The sequence below is a fragment of the Hemitrygon akajei genome, chromosome 1 (assembly GCF_048418815.1).
Source record: "Hemitrygon akajei chromosome 1, sHemAka1.3, whole genome shotgun sequence".
Taxonomy (NCBI): domain Eukaryota; kingdom Metazoa; phylum Chordata; class Chondrichthyes; order Myliobatiformes; family Dasyatidae; genus Hemitrygon; species Hemitrygon akajei.
In genome coordinates this window covers 106,916,906-106,940,543 of record NC_133124.1, presented here as the reverse complement: position 1 = coordinate 106,940,543, position 23,638 = coordinate 106,916,906, and the positions used below count along the sequence as shown (strand labels likewise).

The 23,638-nt window shown below is 41.9% G+C and overlaps 1 protein-coding gene across 2 annotated transcripts in view; it reads right to left on the bottom strand.

Annotated features, from left to right (window-relative positions):
- tmie (transmembrane inner ear) overlaps positions 1–22,378 on the bottom strand; it is an 84,980-nt gene extending 62,602 nt beyond the window's left edge. For both annotated transcript variants that reach the window (XM_073049107.1, XM_073049114.1), the window contains exon 1: positions 22,101–22,378. In XM_073049107.1, the coding sequence (XP_072905208.1) occupies positions 22,101–22,217 (117 nt within the window). In that variant the 5' untranslated portion in view covers positions 22,218–22,378. The remainder of the gene's footprint in view (positions 1–22,100) is intronic.
- Positions 22,379–23,638: the final 1,260 nt, after the last annotated feature.

Sequence of the window (23,638 nt, the reverse complement as noted above, 5' to 3'; positions counted from 1 at the left end):
TTCAGTTACATTTTGGTCAGAGCTTTGGTTAGGTTACTTTGATTGACAGTTATCTTTTGAGAAAGGATAAGGCCTGTGTTGAGTTTAACAGCAGTGTTATATAGCTAAAGCTAGATTAAAATACCATAAGACATAGAGGCAGAATTAGGTCATTCAGGCAAGCGAGTCCTGCCTGATATATTAACCCTCTCAACCCACTCTCCCTAACCTTTGACACACTTACAAATCGAAAACCTATCAGCCTCTGCTTAAAATATATCCAATGACCTGGCCTCCACAGGCGTCGCTGACAATGAGTTCCACAGATTCACCACCCTCTAACAAAAAAAATCTTCATCTCTGTTATAAAGGGATGCTCTTGTATTCTGAGGCTGTACTGTCAGTCCTAGACTTCCCCCACTACAGGAAACATCCTCTCCACATTCACTCTATCTAGGCTTTTCAATATAAGGCTTCAATGAGATTCCCCCCTGATTCTGTTAAAGTCAAGCGAGCACAGGCCCAGAATCATCAGATGCTTCTCATACATTAACCCTTTCATTCACAGGATTATTTATGAATGGTGTTTGAGCTGTGCCTAGGCACACAGTCATGGGTGTTGAGACATTAGAGCAGTGGGCTAAGCATCCATCCTTGAGCTCTGCCAGTGTTGATTGTCAGCGAGAAGGAGATGTTATTTCCGATTCACACAGACTTTTGCCTCTCAATGAGGAATTCAAGGATCCACTTGCAGAGGGAGATACAAAGGTTCAGGATTCAGAGCTTGTTGATTAGTACTGAGGGTATGATGGTGTTAAATGCTGAGCTGTAATCAATAAATAGAACCCTGACTTAGACATTGCTATAGACCCAGTGGTCCAAGAACAAGTGGAGAGCCAGAGAGACTGCATCCGCTGTAGACCTAATCTGGCAATAGGAGAATTCCAGCGGCTCCAGGTCCTTGCTTAGGCAGGAGTTGACCTCGGATTTGATGAACCTCTGAAAGCACTTTCTCACTGTAGATGTGAATGTAACTGAGGCAGCTCACTCTAATTTTCTTGAGCACTGGTATGATTGTTGCCCTTTTGAAGCAGGTGGGAACCTCTGACTGCAGCAATGAGAGACTGAAGGTGTCTTTGAACACTCCCACCAGATGGTTGGCACAGATTTTCAGTGCCCAACCAGGTATAGTACTGGAGCCTGATGCCTTGTGAGGATTCACTGCAATCTTCTGCAAACAGAATCCAAAAATATTTTGGCTGCTTTTATAATATTGTATTTAAATTTTGTCATAAAGAATAGAAGAAGGGATAGACTACTTGACCTTCAAGTGCTCTGACATTCAATGAGGTTGTGGTTGACTATCTCCACAAACTTTGATTCATCTAGTATTCAGAAGTCTATCAACCTTCTTGTGAATGCAATCAATCATTGAGACTCCACAATTCCCTGGTGAAGAAGTTCAGAGATTCATCAATACTGAATGGAAATGCTTCTCTTCATTTCATTCCAAATTTGAGACCATTGCTGCTAGACTCTCAGCCAAGAGAAAGATTCTTATAACTACCTTATTGTGACCACCAAGAAGTGTATATGTTTCAATGAGGTTGGCTGCCAGTGCTCAAAACTCTGAAGAGTATAAGCCATACCATAAAGACATAAGATATAGGAGCAGAATTAGGTCATTTGGTCCATCAACTCCATTCGACAATTTCATCATGGCCGATCCAATTTTCTTCTTAACCCCAGTCTCCTGCCATCTCCCTGTATCTCTTCATGCCCTGACCAATCAAGAATCTATCATCCTCGGCCTTAAATATACATAAAGACTTGGCCTCCACAGCTGCCTGTGGCAAAGAGTTACACAGATTCACCACTCTGTGGCTAAAGAAATTCCTCCACATCTCTGTTATAAAAGACGCATCTCTATTCTGAGGCTGCATCCTCTGGTCTTGGACTCTCCTACCATAGGAGAGATCCTCTCCACATCCACTCTATCAAGGCCTTTCACATTTGATAGATTTTAATGAGGTCACCCTTCATTCTTCTGAATTCCAGTGAATACAGACCCAGAGCCATCAAACTCTCTTCATATGACATGCCATTCAACCCAGGAATATTTTTTGTGAACCTCCTTTGAACCCTCTCTACTTTCAGCACATCCTTTCTAAGATAAAGGGCCTAATCTGCTCAATAGCTCCTCAAGCTCCTGGCATACCAGAACTCTGAATAATTTTTACAGCACTCTCACTTTGCCTAGTGTATTTTCTTAAGAGAGGTGAGTAAATTTCTATACTATGGATTAGGTGTGTGGTATCACCAATACCCACTATGATGCAACAGAGTGAGCTTGCTTCAGTAGATGATGCTACATCCCATTTATTAATGCTGACATTTAAACCTTGAATTAACGCTTGGACAATTGAGGAACAATTGCTCCCCACTTTGAGCAGAATGCAGCTTTGAAAGTTGCAATATAACACTTTCAAACTTTATATAGCTACATTTTGTGACAGATTCAGAATTGGCTATTTCTGTTGTTTTTATTCTGTTTATTCATTTTTCTATTTTTATAGCCTAGCTGGTAGGAATGTCCCACAGTCTTATTATTAGCAACACATTACACAAAGAAGCATTAACTGCCAAAGTAAGTCATGTGGTCTCACCCTATTTACCTTAGTTCTACTCATCCATTCCAAACTTTTCTGTGATTGAATATCAGTTTCTCTCTCAGTTTTGGTGAAAGGTCCCAGAACTGGAACGGTATCTGTTTTTCTTGCCACAGATGCTGTCCTACTTGCTGAGTTTTTCCAGTTATTTCTGTTTGTATTTCAGATTCCCAGCATCTGCAGATATTTTGATATTCACTTAGTTGAAAAAGTTCCTTTTTTTCAGAATTTTAACTTAGGCGTGCTTCACAATGAGAACTTTGGTGATTTTGCGATCACTTGTTTCAATTGGTCCAACTATCTGTTGATTGTTCGGCTCATTCTAGCCTGCTTCTCACTCAGAAACTTGCAGACTCAAGGTTTTCTTAACAACATTCTCTACAATGACGCTGACACACATAGCGTGTCAAGGTGTTGTCCTTGTCTAATTGCAATGAAGTTCCAAAGCCTCCTGTTTCAAAGAAGGTAAACCAATCTTACCGAATCTTTCAGTGTAACTACATATTTCCAATCTTGCACCTTCCTAGTAAAACTTTTTCTCTGCACCCTTTAATTCCTCTCCAGTCCAGCTGTATGTTTTCTGTAATGCGATGACCAGGGCATGGCCCAACTGGAATTGCATACAATTCTGGAATGAATATTGGTCTGCGGACAATAGCATTCATGTAATTTTTTAATATACAGCGTGGAATAGGCCTTTCCGGCCCTTCGAGATACGCCACCCAGTAATCCCCCTATTTAGTCCTAGCCTAAATCATGGGACAATTTACAATGTTCAATCAACCTACTGGCCAGTACATCTTTGGATTGTGGGAGGAAACCCACACGGTCACGGGGAGAATGTACAAACTCCTTACAGGCAGTGACAGGAATTGAACCCGGGTCAGCTGTACTGTAAAGCGTTGTGCTCACCACTACGCTACTGTACTGCCTCAATGATGTCATCCCTTTAAAGTTTGTTTATTAACTACTTCTTATGGTTCAACAATGAAAAAAGCAAGCTCCATACTGAGTCAAAACTTTAATAATGTCAATTGGCTCAGTATGCTGCTTTTTTTAACATAAAGATTTTTGCCATGTGTTTTAATCACATTTCCAGCGATTCACGGTTTTGCAGTGACTTTTGATGAAAATATTGTGTTTAGCTGCATTGCCTGAATTAAAATAGGAAATTCCAGGTTATCCACTCACAACTCTCTCATGCCCTCTCATGACTCCTGATGAAGGGTTTCAGTCTGAAGCGTCGTCACTACCTCCTCCCATAGATGCTGTCTGGCCTACTGAGTTCTGCCAGCATTTTGTGTTTTTATTTATTTCCATCATCTGCAGATTCACTTGTGTTGCCTCTCATGCCCTCACCTGTTCTGGATGTTTACTGAGAGACAGCAAGTTGAATGGTTTAACTGAGATGAATAACTCTGCCCAAACCAGTGAATTTTATGGCTATGAACAGAGAGTGAGGAAGGAAGGCTTTACATTGTACATTGAAATGTTTACAGCAGATGAAGATGAGCATGCGAAAGTAAAGGTTATCTCACTGGTTACAAAGATGAAGAATTACACTGGACAATAAAGCCTTCAAATGACACCCAAGGAGATCAGTTATGAGTCCTATCACACTTTACACCTGCTGGTAATAAAGCAATTAATATTTAACAATTATTTACACACAACCAGGAACAGGGAGAAGTTGTCTACTGGCCTGTGATCAAATGCAAAAGTTGAGTCTTGAAGATCCCTAGAAAGGAATCAGCAAAGGAAACATATCTTTCCTACCAGTTACCGCTGGGTAAACAACAGACTGGACCAGCTTCATCCAGAGGGGAATGTATAACCAGAAATATTTCAAATATCTGAGTGATAGAACATTCAGAAAATCAACTGCTAGTTTGCTAGATCGTTAGTCTCTGAAGCGCTGATCAGAATTTATCGCAGACAACTTTGTGAGGCTCCTAAAGGACTGCCAGTTTGATTATAGTGTCACTTTCTTGGAGTAAAGGCAAGACTGAAAAGGAAAAGGAAGCATTGAAGAAGGCTAACTGAGAATCATCATCCTATCTGAGCATCTCACCCTTCGGCCATACTGGAATTCAATGACCAATGAGCAGTCTTGTGCAGAGACTCACGAGCACAAGAAGTTGAACTCAATTCCCAATAACAGAAAGGCAACAAAAATAAATGTACAAGAAATTGTTATAAGCCTACAAGAACTGGCGAAGTGAGATGGGCACACCTTTACAGTGTCAGAGAGAGTGAATTGGGAAATAGGAGGCAGTCTGCAATTTTCCTTTTGGGTCTTCTGTGCACTGGATGCAGTTGCAACCAACAACATGTTTGATAGACTTTGTCCAGTTGTCATGAACTTCCTGGGACTATTAGATTTCTAGGTGAAAGTAATTAAAGTGCTTGAGGCCAAGGTAGCAAAACCAGTAAAGGTCAATTAAGTAATGAGTGTCAGTGTAATTAAATGAATTTAAATGGATGAGTTATAAATAGAAACAAGACCTGTAGAGATGAATGAACCTATACAGCATGAAATGGGCTTGGAAAGGAAACAGGTAATAATACACTAAGTGTGGAAAATAAACTGAAGTAATTAACTTAATAGTGATCCAGAAAAAGTATCCAAGTACTTATGTGAGGAAATGGAATTCAGATGGATGGTGTAATAGCAGCATGGTATGGAGGACCAAAGAGTGGCTTTTATGCTTTAAAACTCTGTGACTTCACACATGCTGGTCAATGGGTTGGTATAGATGGGTACTTGATGGTCAGCGTGGATTCAATGAGCTGTTTCTATTGGTTCCAGGGGTCTGTTTCTATGCTGTATTACACTTTGATGGTACATGAACTGATAGCTGGGTACAAACTAGGTAAGAATGGAAAGAAGTACGGGAAGACAGTTATTGACTAAATATAAACTAACATTATAAATACTAACATCTGTTATGAAAGGAATCCATGCCATAAAGAGCAGCTTTTAAAGATGAAAAAAGTTACAGAGTACTTTTATATATTTGAAGTTTAAAAATTAATATGACTTATTTTATTATTTCAGTATGTCACTGACATTGAAGGCAGGGAAACAAAGAATCTGCAGCCTAAGTTTCAGAGATTTGAAAGATGTTAAAATTTGGAAGTACTTTTGACAGAATAACCAGGGAATACAAATCTATGGAGATAAGTCTCGTCAGGACTCTCTGAAATCCAGGGAGACAACACCCCATTCTAGACTTGCACTTATGAGCACAGAGGTGACAACTATTGCTCTCTTCTTCATTCTGTCCTGTGCTGCTGAGTCACTGTGATGTCACAGACGTGACTCCCTAAGGAATGATCACCCTCAGCTATACTCAAAGGGAGACTGTTTATGAGCAAGATGGGCTGAATGGCCACCTACCTACTTCGTCACTTTGACCTGGTACTAACCCACTCCCTCTTTGTCCGCTCACTCTTAAACATTTTAACCACAGTAAATCCTGTCATACTTTCAAATGCCAAAGTGAAGTTGATAAATCAGATCAGCTTTTAAAATTGATAAAGTACATGTCACCACATACAATCCTGAGATTAATTTTCTTGCGGGCAACCTGGTTTCCTCCTCCTGAAGTCAATAGTTATCTCCTTGGTCCTGCTGTCATTGAATGAGAAGTTGTGTTGTGGCACCGCTCAGGCGGATTTTCAATTCCCTTCCTATATGATGATTTGTCACCACCCTTGATTTGGCCAACAACAGTGGTGTCAGTAAACTCAAGTATGGCATTGGAGTTGTGCTTAGCCTCACGGGCATAATTATAAAGCCTTGTGGTGCTCCTGTGCTGATGGAGAGTATGGAGGAGATGTTGTTGCCAATCTGAACTGAATGGGGTCTGCAAGGGAGGAAATCGAGGATCCAGTTGCACAAGGAGCTAAGGAGGCCTATATTAGTTTTGAGGGAATGAGAGTATTGAATGACGAGCTGTAGACAATGAATAGCATCCTGATGCATGCAACTCTCCGACCAGATGTTCCAGGATAGAGTGAAAAGCCCATGGAATGGAACTGCTGTTGACCTGTCCTGATGGTAACTCTGAAAACCAGAGTTTAAACTGCTGCATCTGCAGACACTTCCTGCTCTTGTGGTTTCCTAGGTCAATGGAGCTATCTACAGCTTTCCCACATTGCACATGATGTTCATTGCACTCTCCTGAGCGGCTCTGTCATTCCTAACTTTACAGTTTATAATTTGTGAAGCAGAGGTTATTTACCGTCCAGTCACCAAGCTAAGACTCCTATTCTGCCCACTTCACTCATATCAGACCCTCAAACCACTTCCAGATCCATGTTGTGTTTCAACTATTGCATTTTCTATTCTTGTTGTGTTCAAACTCTCTCAGTGCTCTGCTTAGACTATCAGGACTGTTTTTAAACTCCTGTGGCCTTTGTTCCCACTGTATCTAAGCTCTCACTCTTTTCTCCTGCTATGCTTAAACTCTTTGGATCTCTCTTCCTGCTGTGCTTAGACTTCCAGTGCTCTGTTCATGTTGGGTTTGGATCTTCAGTTTCTCTTTGGCGAGTGTGTTTAAACTTTCACAGCTTCTGTTCCCACAGTATTTAATAACTCTTGACATCTCTTTTTCAGCAGTATTTAAACCTTTAGGGTCTGTAATCCAGCTGAGTTTAAATGCTTGGCACTTTTGTTTCCACTGTTTAAACTCACAGGGTCCCTACTTCCAACAGTGTTTAAATTCTCAGGGTCTCTATTTCCTCCGTGTTTAAACTCTCGGGGTCTCTACTTCCACTGTGTTTAAACTCTCGGGGTCTCTACTTCCACTGTGTTTAAACTCTCGGGGTCTATACTTCCACTGTGTTTAAACTCTCGGGGTCTCTCTGTCCACTGTGTTTAAACTCTCGGGGTCTCTCTGTCCACTGTGTTTAAACTCTCAGGGTCTCTACTTCCACTGTGTTTAAACTCTCGGGGGCTTTATTTCCACTGTGTTTAAACACTCGGGGTCTCTACTTCCACTGTGTTTAAACTCTCGGGGTCTCTACTTCCACTGTGTTTAAACACTCGGGGTCTCTACTTCCGCTGTGTTTAAACTCACGGGGTCTCTACTTCTACTGTGTTTAAACTCTCGGGGTCTCTATTTCCTGTGTGTTTAAACACTCGGGGTCTCTATTTCCACTGTGTTTAAATTCTCGGGGCCTCTCTTCCCACTGTGTTTACATTCTCGGGGCCTCTCTTCCCACTGTGTTTAAACTCTCGGGGCCTCAGGGGCTCTGTTCGCACTGTGTTTAAACTCTTGAGACCGCTCATTCTGCAGTTTTTAGGATTTTTACTTCCTCTGTTTTCAAGTGACTTGAGTTCAAACTGGCAGACCAAATGGATAGACAATAGTCACAGGGATAGACAATCAATAGTTTTTGTGTAATTATATTTGTGTACCTAGAGACAACGCTGACAACATTAATTTTGGATGTCTGGCTCTCTGTCATCGGAGGTTTTTAGTATATTTGTGTTAGTTAGTTTCTCCTTTCCTAAGTGAACTTTCAAAGGTGCCTTATCAATTACAATATCTATCTCAAAGGAACCATTTTGTCTACCCAAAGTATTGAAGTAAACAATATCATTGTAACTTTTGAACCACCTATTACCTTTGACTTAAGCACCTCCAGAATGATGCCTACTTGCTGGGCTGAATAAAGACGTCCACATCACCAGCTTCCGTATCTCTCCAGTGACTTTGATCACAGTCACACCGAGATACCTCCACTAGTAGTAACTATACTGTAGGACAAAGTCTAAATCAAGAAATAATGGGAATTAGGAAGAGAAGTTCTCCAATGATCCTGAGTGACGTTTATCATTATATACACTAAACTGGACAAATCACACTGGCAGGGATTGCCTTGAGGAGAAGTACATAGATTTTCTCTGGGATGACTTCTTAGGACAAAATGTTGAGGTGAATTTGGAGACAGAACTGTAACAAGAGAGCTGTGGATGGTGATGTACCCAAGTGCAGAGTAAGGTCTAGAATTAACTCAGACTCAAAATAAACAAAGATTCAATCACAAACAGTAGCTATTAGAAATGAACTCCTACAATTGAGAACTAAGTGCTCAGCATGAGGCCTTTAAGTACAACATCTCCGTGAAGGAATGTGGCAGGAAATAAATGGCAGTCTGAGTCTTAAAGGGGAAGCAGCAGCTAGCCATTCTCTGGGGAAGTGGAGCACTAAAACTTGCTCAGTTGGGACCGTGACAGCAAGAGACTGCAGCTGCAGTAACACGGAGTGAAAAACAAACTGCTGGAAGAATATAGTGGATCAGGCAGCATCTGTGGAGGCAAAGGATGAGATGTTCTGAATCAAATCTCTGCATGAGGACTGAGAACATAGAAGGGAAATGGGCAGTTAAAGGAGGTGAGAGGAAGATGTGAGTCAGGATCACCAGGAATCTGTCATTGTGCCATGGATGTAACTAATTAAGAAATTTGTGGGGAAGGTTCTCTTAGAAACCATATCGTGGTAGAATTTCAAATTCTGTTTCATAGTGAGTATAATTAGATCTTAAAGTGGTGTCTTAAGTGCAAATAAAAGTATCATTTGAGTACAGAGGTAGCAAAAGTAACTGGAAAAATACACTGGTAAGATGTTACAACTCAATGGTGAACCTTCAAGGAAATACGTCATCCATTTCAAAATATGAAATACTCTTTGATAAGGATGGATCATTTGCTGATAACCAAGGAAATTAAGCAAGGTATTAAACTGAGAGAGGAAGGAAGTGATGCTGTGCAGATTAGTAGTAAGCCAGAAGATTAAAAAAAATTAGAAACAGGAAAGGATAATAAAAAAATCTATAACAAAGAAAAAGACCAAGAATGAGAGTAAATCAGTAAACCAGGTGAAAAAAGGCAATGAGAGTGCTATTTAAAAACAAAGGTTGTAGATAAAGTTGATCACTCAGAGGAAATGGGGAATTAATTAGGAGAAATTAGGAAATGGCAGAGAGCTTAATTAATTATTTTGGATCAGTCCTCATGATAGAGATCAGAAAATAGTCCTAAATATAGAAAATCAGATTATTTAAGAAGGAAGAAACTTAAAACAAATGCTGTAAAGATCAACTTAGCAGAGTAAAGTGGCAAAAGACCAACATGTTTGCTGGACCTGATGACTTGCATTGGCAGACCTTAATGGACATGACTGCAGGTGTCGTGCATCCAGTACATGGGGTAGAATCTACCGATACTTCTTGGACACTGCAAATGTAATGGCACTATTCTAGAAAAGATAGAGATAGAAAGCCGACAACCACAGGCCAAGCAGCCTAACAATAGCCTTTGGAAAAATGCTGGGATCCATTATTGTGAAAGTATTAGCAGCTCGATCAAAGTAATCAAGCAGAGTTAAAATGGTTTTATTTCTATGTATCTACCTACCTACCTATCTATCTTTTTACTTGGAGATACACTATGGAACGGGCTCTTCCAGCCCAACAAGCTGCAACACCCAAAATCCATCTATTTAACACTAGACTAACCACAGGACAATCTCTGACCTGTGCAAAAGGGACAGGGACACCTAAACCCAAGGCCAATATCCTTGTGGGCAGGTTTGCAAGAACAGTTGGGGAGGGTTTAAACTGATTTGGCAGAGGGATGGTAAACTGAGTGATAGGGCTGAAGATGGTGCAGTTGGTACACAAGCAGAGACAGTGTGTAGTGAGATTGTCAGGAAGGACTGGCAGATGATAGGGCAAGATTGCATTCAGTGGGATGAGTTGCGATGGAACAGAGGGCCAAAATCAAAAAGGATGATGAATACAGGCTGAAGGTGTTATATTTGAATGCACGAGTATATGGAATAAGGTAGATGATCTTGTGACGCAGTTAGAGATAGGCAGGTATGACATTGTGGGCATCACTGAGATGTGGCTGAAAGAAGATTATAGTTGGGAACTTAACATCCAAAGATACATGTTGTATCAAAAAGACAGGCAGGTAGGCAGACAGGGTGGCATAGCTCTGTTGGTTAAAAAAAAAGTGAAATCAAATCCTTAGAAAGAGGTGACCTAGGATCAGAAGATGTAGAATTGTCGTGGGTAGAGTTAAGGAACTGCAAGAGTAAAAAGACTTTGACAGGAGTTATATACAAGCTTCTGAACAGTAACCAGCATGTGGGCTACTAATTAAAATGGGAGATAAAAAATGCATGTCAAAAGGGCAATGTTACGATAGTCATGGGGTTTTTTATATACAGTTAGATTGGGAAAATCAGGTTGGTGCTAATTTTGGATCCCAAGAGAGAGAATTTGTAGCATGCCAATGAGATTTTTTAGAGCAACTTGTGGGTTGAGTCCACTGGAGGATCAGCTATTCTGGATTGAGTGTTGTGTAATGTACCAGAGTTGATTAGGGAGTTCAAGGTAAAGGAACCCCTAGGAAGCATGAATAATAATAATATGATAGAATTCATATAATTCATTCAATTTGAGAGACAGAGAAGCTAAAGATAGATGTATCAGTATTACAGTGGAGTAAACCAAATCACAGAGGCATGAGAGAGGAGCTGGACAAAGTTGATTGGAAGGGAACACTAGCAGAGATGACGGCTGAGCAGCATGGCTGAAATTTCTGGAAGCAATTTGGAAGGTGCAAGATAGAAACATTCTAAAGAAGAAATCTAAAGGCAGGATGACGCAACTGTGGCTGACAAGGGGTGTCAAAGTCAACATAAAAGCTAAAGAGAGGATATATAAAAGAGCAAAAATTTGTCGGAGTTAGAGGATTCGGAAACTTTTGAAAACCAACAGGAGGCAACTGAAGAAAGCTATAAGGAAGGAAAAGGTGAAATTTGTAGACAAGCCAGCCAATAATATCAAAGAGGATACCAAACATTTTTTTCAGGTATATAAAGAGAGAAGAGTGGACTACTGAAAAATGATGCTGGAGAGGTAGTAATGGGGGACAAGGAAATGGCGGATGAACTGAATAAATATTTTGCATCAGTCTTCACCATGGAAGACACCAACGGTATGCCAGAAGTTCAAGAGAGTCCGGGGCCAGAAGTGAGTGTAATTCCTATTACTGTACTAAGGAGAAGGTGCTTAGGAAGCTGTAAGTTCTGAAGGTAGATAAGTCACCTGGACGAGATGGACTTCATCCATGTTTCTGAAAGAGGTAGCTGAAGAAATTGAGGAGGCATTAGTAATGATCTTTCAAGAATCAATTGAATCATGGATCCAGAGGATGGGAAGATTGCAAATGTCACTCCATTCTTCAAGAAGGGAGGGAGGCAGAAGAAAGGAAATTATAGGCCAGTTAGCCTGACGTTAGTGGTTGGGAAGATATTGGAGTTGATTGTTAAGGGCAAGGTTTTGAGGCACCTGATAAAATAGGCCAAAGTCAGCATGGTTATCTTAAGGGAAAATCTTGCCTGACAGATTTGTTGGAATTCTTTGAGGAAATAACAAGAAGGATAGACAAAGGATAATTGATAGATTTTCTGTATTTGGATTATAAGAAGGCTTCTGACAAGGTACTGCATATGAGGCTGCTTAGCAAGTTGAGAAATTTTATTACAAGAAAGCGTGGATAGAGCATTAGCTGCTTGGCAGGAGGCCAATGAATAAAGAGAGCCTTTTCTGATTGGCTTCCGGTGACTAGGGTTCTGCAGGCATTGGTGTTGGGACCACTTCTTTTTATGTTGTATGTCAATGATTTGGATAATGCTATTGATGGCTTTTTGGCCAAGTTTGTGGATGATACAAAGATAGGTGGACGGGCGGGTAGCAGGGAAGCTGCAAAAAGACTGAGATGGATTAGGAGAATGGGCAAAGATCTGGCAGATGGATACCATGTCAGGAATTGCACGGTCATGCCTTTGGTAGAAGGAATAGAAGTGTAGACTATTTTCTTAACGGGAAGAAAACTCAAAACTCTCAGGTACAAAGGGACTTGGGAGTCCTCACGCAGGTTAGTTTCCAGGTTGAATTGGTGGTGAAGTGAGCAAATGCAATGCTAGCATTCATTTTGAAAGGACTAGAATATAAAGACAGGGATGTAATGTTGAGACTATGTAAAGCTGCACTTGGAGGATTGTGAGCAGTTTTGGGCCCCTTATCTAAGAAACGATATGCTGAAATTGGAAAGGGTTCTAGGACCAAAGTGCAGAAACTTAGAATAGAGGGACATCCATTTAGAACAGAGATGAGGAGGAATTTCTTTAGCCAGAGGGTAGTGAATTTACGGAATTCATTGCCACAGGCAGCTGTGGAGGTCAAGTCATTGGGTATATTTATGTTTGAGGTTGATAGGTTCTTGATTAGTCAGGGTGTGAAAGGTTATGAAGAGAAGTCTGGAGAATGGTGTTGAGAGGGAAGTGATCAGCCACGAACAAATGGCAGTGCAGATAGGATGGGCTGAATGGTCTAGTTCTGTTCCTGTGCCTTATGGACAATTTACAATGACCAATGAACTTACTTTGGGCTGTGGGAGGAAACTGGAGTACTCGGAGGAAACCCATGTGATCACAGTGAGAGCGTACAAATTCCTTACAGAGTTGAATTCCCAATTCCAATGCCCCAAGCTGCAATTGCATCGTGCTCATCGCTATAGCATCATGGTTTTATAAAAAATAAATTCTCTTTGACAAACGTGCTCGACTTCTTTGGAGACATAACTAACAGGTGGATAAAGAGGAACCAGAAGATGTCATGTGTTTGGATTTCCAGAAGGCATCCAATAAGGTAAAAGGTTATGTAAAGGAAAATTACATGATGTTGAGGGCAATACACTCACTCAACTATTCACATTACTGATATACATAAAGGATCCCAGTCTGCTGTAGTAAACAAACAGAAAATCTGCAGATGCTACAAATCCGAGCAACACACAGTAAATGCTGGAGGAACTCAGCAGGCCAGGAACCTTATGGAAAAGAGTAAACAGTCAACATTTTAGCCCAGGCCCTTCATCAGGACTTGGGCTGAAGTGGAGTTTGTTGATGACACTAAGAAAGGTGTGTTCACCTACATAAGCTGAATTTTAATGTCCTAGTTCTGATGAAAGGTCATCAAGCTGAACATTTAAGTTTTTTCCCCTTCAACACCTGCTGCCTGACCTGCTGGAGCTTTTCCTGTTTTTATTTCAGACTCTTGGCATCTACTGTTTTTTCACAGCTACCTGGGCTATTCCTCTTCCCACCCTGTCTCTTGCAAAAAATGCGATCCCCTTCTCGCAATTCCTCTTTCTCTGCTGCATCTGCTCTCAGGATGAGGCTTTTCATTCCAGGACGAAGGGGATATCTTCCTTTTTTAAAGAAAGGGGCTTCCCTTCCTCCACCATTAACTCTGCTCTCAAACGCATCTCTCCCATTTCACGCACATCTGCTCTCACCCCATCCTCCCGCCACCCCACTCGGGATAGGGCTCCCCTTATCTTCACCTACCACCCCACCAGCCTCTGGGTCCAACATATAATCCTCCATAACTTCCGCCACCTCCAACGGGATCCCACCACCAAGCACATCTTTCCCTCCTGCTCCATTTCTGCTTTCCACAGGGATTGCTCCCTACGTGACTCCCTTGTCCATTCGTTCCCCCTCCTCCCTTCCTTCCCACTGATCTCCCTCCTGGCACTTATTCTTGTAAGCGGAACAAGTGCTACACCTGCCCTTACACTTCCTCCCTCGCCACCATTCAGGACCCCAGACAGTCCTTCCAGGTGAGGCGACACTTCACCTGTGAGTCGGCTGGTGTGGTATACTGCGTCCGGTGCTCCCAGTGTGGCCTTTTATATATTGGTGAGACCCGACGCAGACGGGGAGACCGTTTTGCTGAACACCTACACTCTGTCCACCAGAGTGGCCACACATTTTAATTGCATGTCCCATTCCCATTCTGATATGTCTATCCATGGCCTCCTCTATGTCAAGATAAAGCCACACTCAGGTTGGAGGAACAGCACCTTATATTCCGTCTGGGTGGCCTCTAACCGGATGGCATGAACATTGGTTTCTCTAACTTCTGTTAATGCCCCCCTCCCCTTGTTACCCCACCCCTTATTTATTTATTTATTTATTTATCTACCTATTTATTATTTTCCCCTTTTCTCTCCCTTTTCCCCCTCTTTTTTTCTCTCTCTGTCCCTCTCGCAATCAATCCTTGCCTGTTCTCCATCTCCCTCTGTTGCTCCCCTCCCCCTTTCTTCCTCTCTTGGCCTCCCGTCCCATGATCCTTTCCCTTCTCCAGATCTGAATCCCTTTTGCCAATCAACTTTCCAGCTCTTAGCTTCATCACTCCCCCTCCTGTCTTCTCTTATCATTTTGGATCTCCCCCTCCCCCTCCCACTTTCAAATCTCTTACTATCTTTCCTTTCAGTTAGTCCTGATGAAGGGTCTCAGCCCGAAACATCAACTGTGCTTCTTCCTATAGATGCTGCCTGGCCTGCTGCCTTCCACCAGCATTTTGTGTGTGTCACTTTTTTAAATGCTTTTTGTTTACAACGACAGAATTGGAGACAATTGCTAATTACTTTCGTTAAGCAAAATTACATCCATTACTGTGGCTGCCCCACGGGAATCAGGTTGCTTTTTTTGAACAATTAATTGGAAGTTACCTCTTTTGCAATGCAATTAGAGTGATATCAAAACCATTAGTGACTCATGTAAATGTGCCAGTCCAAGTGTTGGGAGAAGTACTCTGGTACATTATAGGAGCCATCTGTCCTTTTGCCTTGTCATCGCATTACCATGAGATCAGTCACTTTACCGGAAGCCTCTTTCATTCTGTGCATAAATGTGGTTTACAAATTGTCTTAGTCACCTTACTTTTGCTCATTTATTTGTGTTTGAATTTTTGGGTAAATATCTGTTCTTGGAATTGTTGTTAAAGTGGGCAATTGTTGTCCATTTCTGGCTATGATGGTCGGCCTTCTTCCTGAATCATTGATATAACTGGGAGGCTCACTCAACTGCTGCAGAGTCAAGTAAAAGGTACCAGGCTTGCCTTAAGCCAGAAATAATGTGAAGCGTGGACTGTGATGAACTACATATACCTGTCTGGACACGCCCCTCTGCTGACTGCTCCTGTGGCTCCTCCCACAGACCCCTGTATAAAGGCAATTGGAGGCACTGCTCCTCCCTCAGTCTCCAGGATGTTGTGTGGTGGTCTCTTGCAGCTAATAAAAGCCTATCGTTTGCCTCCCGTCTCTGAGAGTTATTGATGGTGCATCCTGGACAAAGTACTGAAGGCAGGTCACAGTGCCTAACGGCTATTAGTTGGACTTTTGCAACAATCGTTACTTTGGTCCTAAGTATTTGAGATTGAGTTCAGAATCCTGATTGTCCTGAACAATCCTAACAAGACTAAGTGTATTAGAAATAGAAGCAGGAATAGGCCACTTGGCCTTTTGTGCCTGCTAGTCATTCATAAAGCTCATGGCTATTCTTCTATCTCAACATCATTTTTCTGCACCATAGCCATATTTTTAATCCATGCATTGTTTTTTTTGTTTTGAATGAACTAAATAACAATATCCATGACCCTATGGAGCAGAGAACTCCAAAGGCCACCCACCACTCTCTAATGGTGAAATTTCTTCCCATCTAAATCATAAGCATCCTATCCTTTTTCTGTGACTCCTGGTTCTAGACTCCTTAGCCAGGGGAAACATCCTAACTGCATTCAGAAAAATATCATCAGCTTCAATGCAAACTATTATTCTTCAAAACTCAAGAGCATCAAGGCCAATTCTATACAATCTTTCTTCATATGGAAAACCCATCAATCCTGGACGAGTGATTTGTCATTGTAGACTCTTTATGGCAAGAACACCGCAGCAGTGTAATGGTTAGGGCAAGGTTATAACAGCTCGAGGTGTTGGACTTCAGAGCAATTTCAGCACTATCTAAAAGAAGTTTGTATATTCTTCTCATGATTGCTTGGGTTTCCTCCGGGTGCTCTGGTTTCCTCCCACAGTCCAAAGACATATCAGTTAGTAGGTTAATTGGTAATTGTAAATTGTCCTGTGATTAAGCTAGGGTTAAATAGATGGGTTGCTGGCCAGCGTAGCCAAAAGGTCTACTCAGTGCTGTAGCTCTAGGTGTTATTATGTTCTGTTTTTATTGAGGTCATTATAAATCCCGGCATTTTCCTTCTTACTTCCTCCTTTATTTCGTAGTATAGTCATATTTTCTGCTCCTTAATCTTCAGGAACAAATTGTGGAATCTATAAAATATTGAAAGTTTGATAACCACCTCTTTTGATATTATTACTTGTGATTTATCAGCTTTTAGTTTCACCAATTTTTCATGTTAATTTTTACTGCTACACACTTCAGTCCCTCATATTCTCTAAACCCTTAATTCTCTCAAACCTGCAGTGGGTTTATTGTGTTTCTTCCTTGAACACAAACAAAAAATAATTTTTTAATTTCTCTGCAATTTCCCTATCCCCTGTTATAAATTTTCACATCACTTCCCATTAGAGCCCCACAATTACCACACTCTTCTGTATAATTATAGATGCTCTCAAAGTCAGTACTGTATTTATATTTCTTACCAATTTATTTTCATATTCTATCCTCTTTAATCTGTTTCTCAGTCTCCTTTAATTGAAATCTAAAATGCTCCCAATCCTGTTTTGAAAAGTCTCGTCCTTGGATTTTAAATGGCTTTTAATTTCTATTAATCCTGGGATCAGATTTACTAGTTCTGTGTCATTTGGCTAGAAATTGTGAAATGCGTCATACTTCCTTTGAAAAGAAGAAAAATTCAACACTCTTCAGAGGCCATTAACCAAAATGTGACGTTAGAGTAGATCAGTACAAGCTGGGTCAAATAGGTAGGCATTAAGAAATGTCTTCAGGAGGGAGACCAGATACTTCCAGAATCTCAAACAAGAGGAAATCTGCAGGTGCTGGAAATCCAAGCAAAACAGACAAAATGCTGGAGGAACTTGGCAGGCCTGGCAGCATCTATGGAAAAAAGTACACTTGACGTTTCAGGCCAAGACCCTTCGGCAGGATCTAGGATCCACAAGGGAAAGCCGTAGAGAACCAGCAAACCGTAGGCATTGCTGAGGTAGGTAGGGAGGTAATACAGAAGTACTGGAGGCTTGGAAAGGATCACAGAGACAGGAGTATATAGCTATGGAAGATTGGGGAGCACTGTGGAACAGCTGTGGAACTGCTGAAGCTGCATTCTCACAACACCAAACTTCTCATGTGTCATTGACAGCATCTATTTTGCCCGTGAGCAATTCACAACTTCCATTTAAATTCAAAGCTTGTTATCCAAACTATGTGTTATTACTTCAATACTTATTGCAAAACTAGACTTATGACCATGAACCAGCAAAGACAGTAATGAACAGTATCTCCTTTTTAATTCATTTACTGCTTGTAGGCGTCGCTTCTAATGCCAACATTTATTGCCCATCCCCAACTACGCTTGAGAAAATGGCGGTGAGCTAGTTTTTTGAACCTTAGCAGTCCTCCAGGTAAAGGTATTTTGCACACTCTGTCCAGATAGGGACTTCTATAGCTTCGGAGTGACAATATATTTCAAAGTCCAGATGGTATGCAACCTGGTGAGGAACCTGGACATGATGGTGTTTCCATACCCTGGTGCCTTTGTCCTTGGTGGTAGTGGTCGTGGGTTTGCAAAAGGCAATTGAAGTAACCTGGACAAGTAACTGAAGATTATTCTTGTAAGCGGTGCTTATTGCAGCTTTTGCAACCAGTGCTGAAGGAATGGTTGTTAGGCTGGGTGCTAAACATCTTGCTTGGTCTTGAGTGTTGATGCTGCACAAATCTAGGCAAGTGAAGAATATTCTATCAGATGTCTGATGTGTAGAAGGTGGAAAGGCACTGGGGAATCAGGAGGAGTCACACAATACAATCAATCCTTTTTTTTTGCAGCGGGATGGTAGGGGCCATTTTCAACTCAAAGCTCAATGTTCCAGCAATATGCTTGGCTCCCCCTTAGGCTACTGTCATCCATGTCTTCAATAAAGAATAAAACTTCATCCCTCAATGTCCATCACACCTTGAAAGAAATGAAAACAACTAGAGTTCTTCTGTTGCATCACCATTCTTTCAGACAGATTATCCCTATCTCATTCTTGGATGTCTGTCTCTGTGCTCCTGACCTTTGTACAACTTATTGCAAAATCCCACATAGAATGGGGATTCCTTTCTCTTGCTGACACTGCAAACAAAGTCTTATAGTTGGTGAGTATGTGTATTTTTCCCCCAATCTCGGGTCCACCACCAGAGACCAGGGAGCTTGAGGGTTTGGCACAGTATCTTTACTGTACCTCGTAGTGCACTTGTCTGGACTGAGATCTCAGATGTTGTTCCCAGGATTTGTTGGAGCCATTCTCCTAGTACAGATGTCACAGATCCAAATGCTCCTATCACCACCGGGATTACTCTGGCTTTTACCTTCCTCATCCTTTCTGCCTGCTCTTTCAAGCTCTTTTCTCCAGCTTCTCACATTCTCTCTTCCTGATGTTACTGTCATTCTTCTCTTTCTTGTCCAGAATTACCATGTCTGGTTGGCTGGCCAGTACCTGCTTATCAGTCCCCAGGATCTTGGCTCTGTCATTCTCCACTACCTTCTCGGGTATTTCCCATTTGAACGTGGGAGTGTCCAATCCATACTCAGCACAGATGTTCCTGTACACGATTTTGCAAGTTGGTTGTGCCATTCAGAGTATCCTGTCCCTGCCTGCATTTTAAACCCTGCTACTATGCACTGTACTGCTACCACGTTAAAAAAACAACATGACATATGTGAGTGATGATAAACCTAATTCTGATATGGGTCTCTGTTGTGGACTGAGAGTGGGCAGGGGACAAGGAAAGGGGAGGGAGTGGGAGACACCATAAAGACATCTGTAATGATCAATAAACCAATTGTTTGGAATCAAATGACCTTGCCTTGTGTCTCAGGGCTGGGTGTGTCTGCACACACGCCACCCCCCCAGCCCATGGCATTCCTTCTCTGCCACCTGTTCCACACCACTCCCACAGCAATCCACCCTCACCATTCCAAACACTCTTTGCTCCCACCAGATTTACAAACTCGCTCTCTGCTCCACATGAACAAATAGAGTAATTTCTATACATCCTAGCTACCGTATGTGCCTAAGTACTTAGAAACATAGAAAAACTACAGCACAATACTGGCCCTTCGACCCACAAAACTGTCCCTAACATGTACTTACTTTAGAAATTACCTAGGCTTACCCATAGCTCTCTTTTTTTCTGAGCTCCATGTACCTATCCAGTTGTCTCTTGTCGTATCCATCTCCACTATCATCGCCAGCAGCCCATTCCACGCACTCACTACTCTCTGTGTAAAAAAACTTACCCCTGACATCTCCTCTGTACCTACTTCCGAGCACCTTAAAACTGTGTCCTCTCTTGATAGCCATTTCAGCTTTGGGAAAAAGCTGCTGACTATCCACATGATCAATGCCTCTCATCATCTCATACACCTCTATCAGGTCACCTCTCATCCTCCGTCACTCCAAGGAGAAAAGTTCACTCAACGTTCACCAGGCAACATCCTTGTAAATCTCCTCTGCACCCTTTCTATAGTTTCCACATCCTTCCTGTAGTGAGGTGACCAGAACAGAGCACAGAACTCCAAGTGGCATCTGACCAGGGTCCTATTAAGCTGTAACATTACCTCTCAGCTCTTAAACTCAATGCCCAGTTGATGAATGCCAATGCTTGCTTAACTACAGAGTCAACCTGCGTAACAGCTTTGAGTGTCCTATGGACTCAGACCCCAAGATCCCTCTAATCCTCCAAGAGCCAAGAGTCTTACCATTAGTTCTATACTCTGCTATCATATTTGACCTACCAAAATGAACCACCTCACACTTATCTGGGTTGAACTCCATCTGCCACTTCTCAGCCCATTTTGCATCCTATCAATGTCCCGTTGTAACCTCTGACGGCCCTCCACACTATCCACAACACCACCAATTTTTGTGTCATCAGCAAATTTACTAACCCATCCCTCCACTTCCTCATCCAGGTCATTTATAAAAATCACAAAGAGAAGGGGTCCCAGAACAGACCCCTGAGGCACACCACTGGTCACCGACATCCATGCGGAATATGACCTGTCTACATGCCTCCTTACTTTCTCAGTAAGCCTTGCATGGGGTAACTTGTCAAATGCCTCGCTGGAATCCATATACACTACAGCTACTGCTCTATCTTCATCAATGTGTTTAATCACATCCTCAAAAAATTCAATCAGGCTCGTAAAGCATGACTTGCCTTTGACAAAGCCGTGCTGACTATTCCTAATCATATTATGCTTCTCCACTTATTTGTTTCAATTATTTGAGAGAACTCTTAAAGAACAAAATCAAATTGAGGGATTAGCTGGGGTTTTCTTCATTTATTTGGGACACTATGCTACTTAATTGGGACAGGAAACAGTTGTTGAACAATGTTTAACTATATCAGTTGCGTTTACTTGCATGGCCTTAGACACTACACTATTGTTCCAGTTTCTGTCATCTGCTGTCTTGTGTCCCCCTTTTCAGAGTAACTAAAGAATCAATTTCTGCCATCTGTTCACTGTGTAAAAGCAAATCATTTCATCAAGCCTGGGTAGGTGAAGATTTGTTCTGTAATGGAGAAATGGAGAACTGTGGTTTAGGTGAGAGCCAAGCATTATTTGCCAGTTACTGGAACATTGAAATTGCCACCTACCATCTCTGCGCAAATGAAGTAGAAAGCAAAAGAAGGATTAAATGTAAAATTGACTCACACCTGATTCCCCAAAGCCTTTCACCCTTCAACAAGTCAGATGTATGATCGAATATCCCTCACTTGCTCTTTTACCAATTCCCTTACGTTTTGAATTCCCTGCCTACCAACTCTGCTGCTGGTGGAAAGTTTCATTATTTATTGTCAAAGCCTTTCATGTTTTGGATGCTTTTCAATCTCTCTGTTACTTTTCTCATATCAGCTATGATAATATTTTATTAACATATCCTTTGCTGGCTTAAGTTGTCATTTGATATAAACTGCTGAAAAATTCTGGACCTTCCACTCTCCTGTATACTCTTCCCCAGCACCATTTTTCTAACTTATCTTTCTCCACCAGTACAAAAGTAAGTTGAATAAGCTGCCAAGTGTAAGATGCTTTTAAACAACGAGGCAAAGAATAACAATAGAGGGGAGAATAAATCTTCCTATGCAGCAGCAATGAGCTGAAGCAAAAGCAGAAACCGTTTCCAGCATCTGACTCAATGTGAGCAATGCAGACTCTATGACCCCCTGGAGTTTCTCTGTACCAAGAATTTGCTTCTCTTATGATGTATCCAGGCCTCTGCTGGTAGTTACAGCACAATCTATGGTTACCAACAGCATCAAGGCAGCTCAGTCAAACAAAAATGCAGAAGGTAGTCAGAGAAATCAGAGGACAACTCACGTCTGGGTCCAAAAACTGGGAAGATGTTGCTGAGATAAACAGAGAGAGCCGAACATTGATGGAGCTGATAATGCCGAGGATGGAAATGCACCAGCGCTGGTCTTCAGAATACGCCATCCCCTCGGACACTCCCCTTGAGCCACAGCCGGTCACGGTGTGCGTTCATCCACAAACAGACACACGCACACATACACACACCATGAGGGAGCTGTGTGATTGATGAACTGAAGCCGGGTTGACAGAATTCACATCTGTCCCTGAGTCGCCTGCCTCTTGCAGCTTCACGGAACAGAGGGCCTGCACTGCACCTTGGGGAAATCATTAATTAATTAAACACGTCTCCTTTTACACACAGACTGCAGACCAACAACAATCAACAAAGCAAAGAGCGTTGGCAGATTCCTTTAGTACTAAAACAACCAAGTTTCTGTTTTCACAGCATTCTTATTTTGCATCAACCTGTGCTGTTTACATGGGAGTATTTCGAGAGTTAGCTTACAGGTAAGTCTTGTTTCATTCTGTGTGCTCTGGGGTGAAGAGCTGGGGAATATAGGAACTTGGAAACAGGAGCAGGTTCTTCAGTCCCGGAGCCTCGCCAATTAGACGAACTCCATTTACTGCCATTGATCCCTTTATCATTGATTTCCTTAACGACAGAACGCATTCTGATCAGAATTTCATCGTCAGAGGAACATTGATTTTTACAGGTATTCGTATATCAGATGTCTGTTAAGTGATGTCATTCCCTTTGAAATGTTTTTTTTTTGGTACCATTCTTTTCTCACAGCAACCACCTGCTAAACAGGAACAATTTACTTCTCCTGCTCACACTGAGTCTCATTGCTTCTGCTCTCCTGTCACCTGATCTTCTGGTCCCAGTCTTTCCAGTCCCCAAGGATGGCAAACATCCAATACCATGATGGTCCCAAAAGTGGCGCCCAAGGTCCCTGACTTTCCGGTTTCACCTACCTCAACCCTCTGACAGTTACAAGCTTCCAGTTCTCTGATCAGTGACCATCCAGTCTTTCTCTGATATATTTATTGCTGACCCCTTTGTCTCCAATCTCATTCACTGATATGTTGATTCTCCCACTGCCCAGACCTTCTGATTCCCTGTCTTTGAGGCCAAGGCGTCCTTTGAGGCCTTAGCCCTTCTAAGCCTGGGAACCTGACACTCTGATGCTGACCCTGTTTTCCAAGTTTTCATACTAAGTGCCCTTAAGGTGGCAATCTTCCAGTCAACTGGCTTGAGCATTTGATAGCCAGAAGAAGCACACTGACCACACTTGGCTCTGGCCATGATGGCCAGACCCTTGAATGATGTCACCAATCCCACCACTCAATTCCCATGCACAAATCCCCTTGTGGAGAGATTGGATCTTGTTCTCCAGTACCTAGCCCTGATCAAGACTCCAAACACTGGCCCTCAGACAGGATGAAGAGGTCAATACTCCCCAATGCCATTAGGCTTTACAATTCAACTGCCAGGACTTAAGAACTTTTTTTAAAGCTATTATTAATGCTTTTTGAGTTAGTGA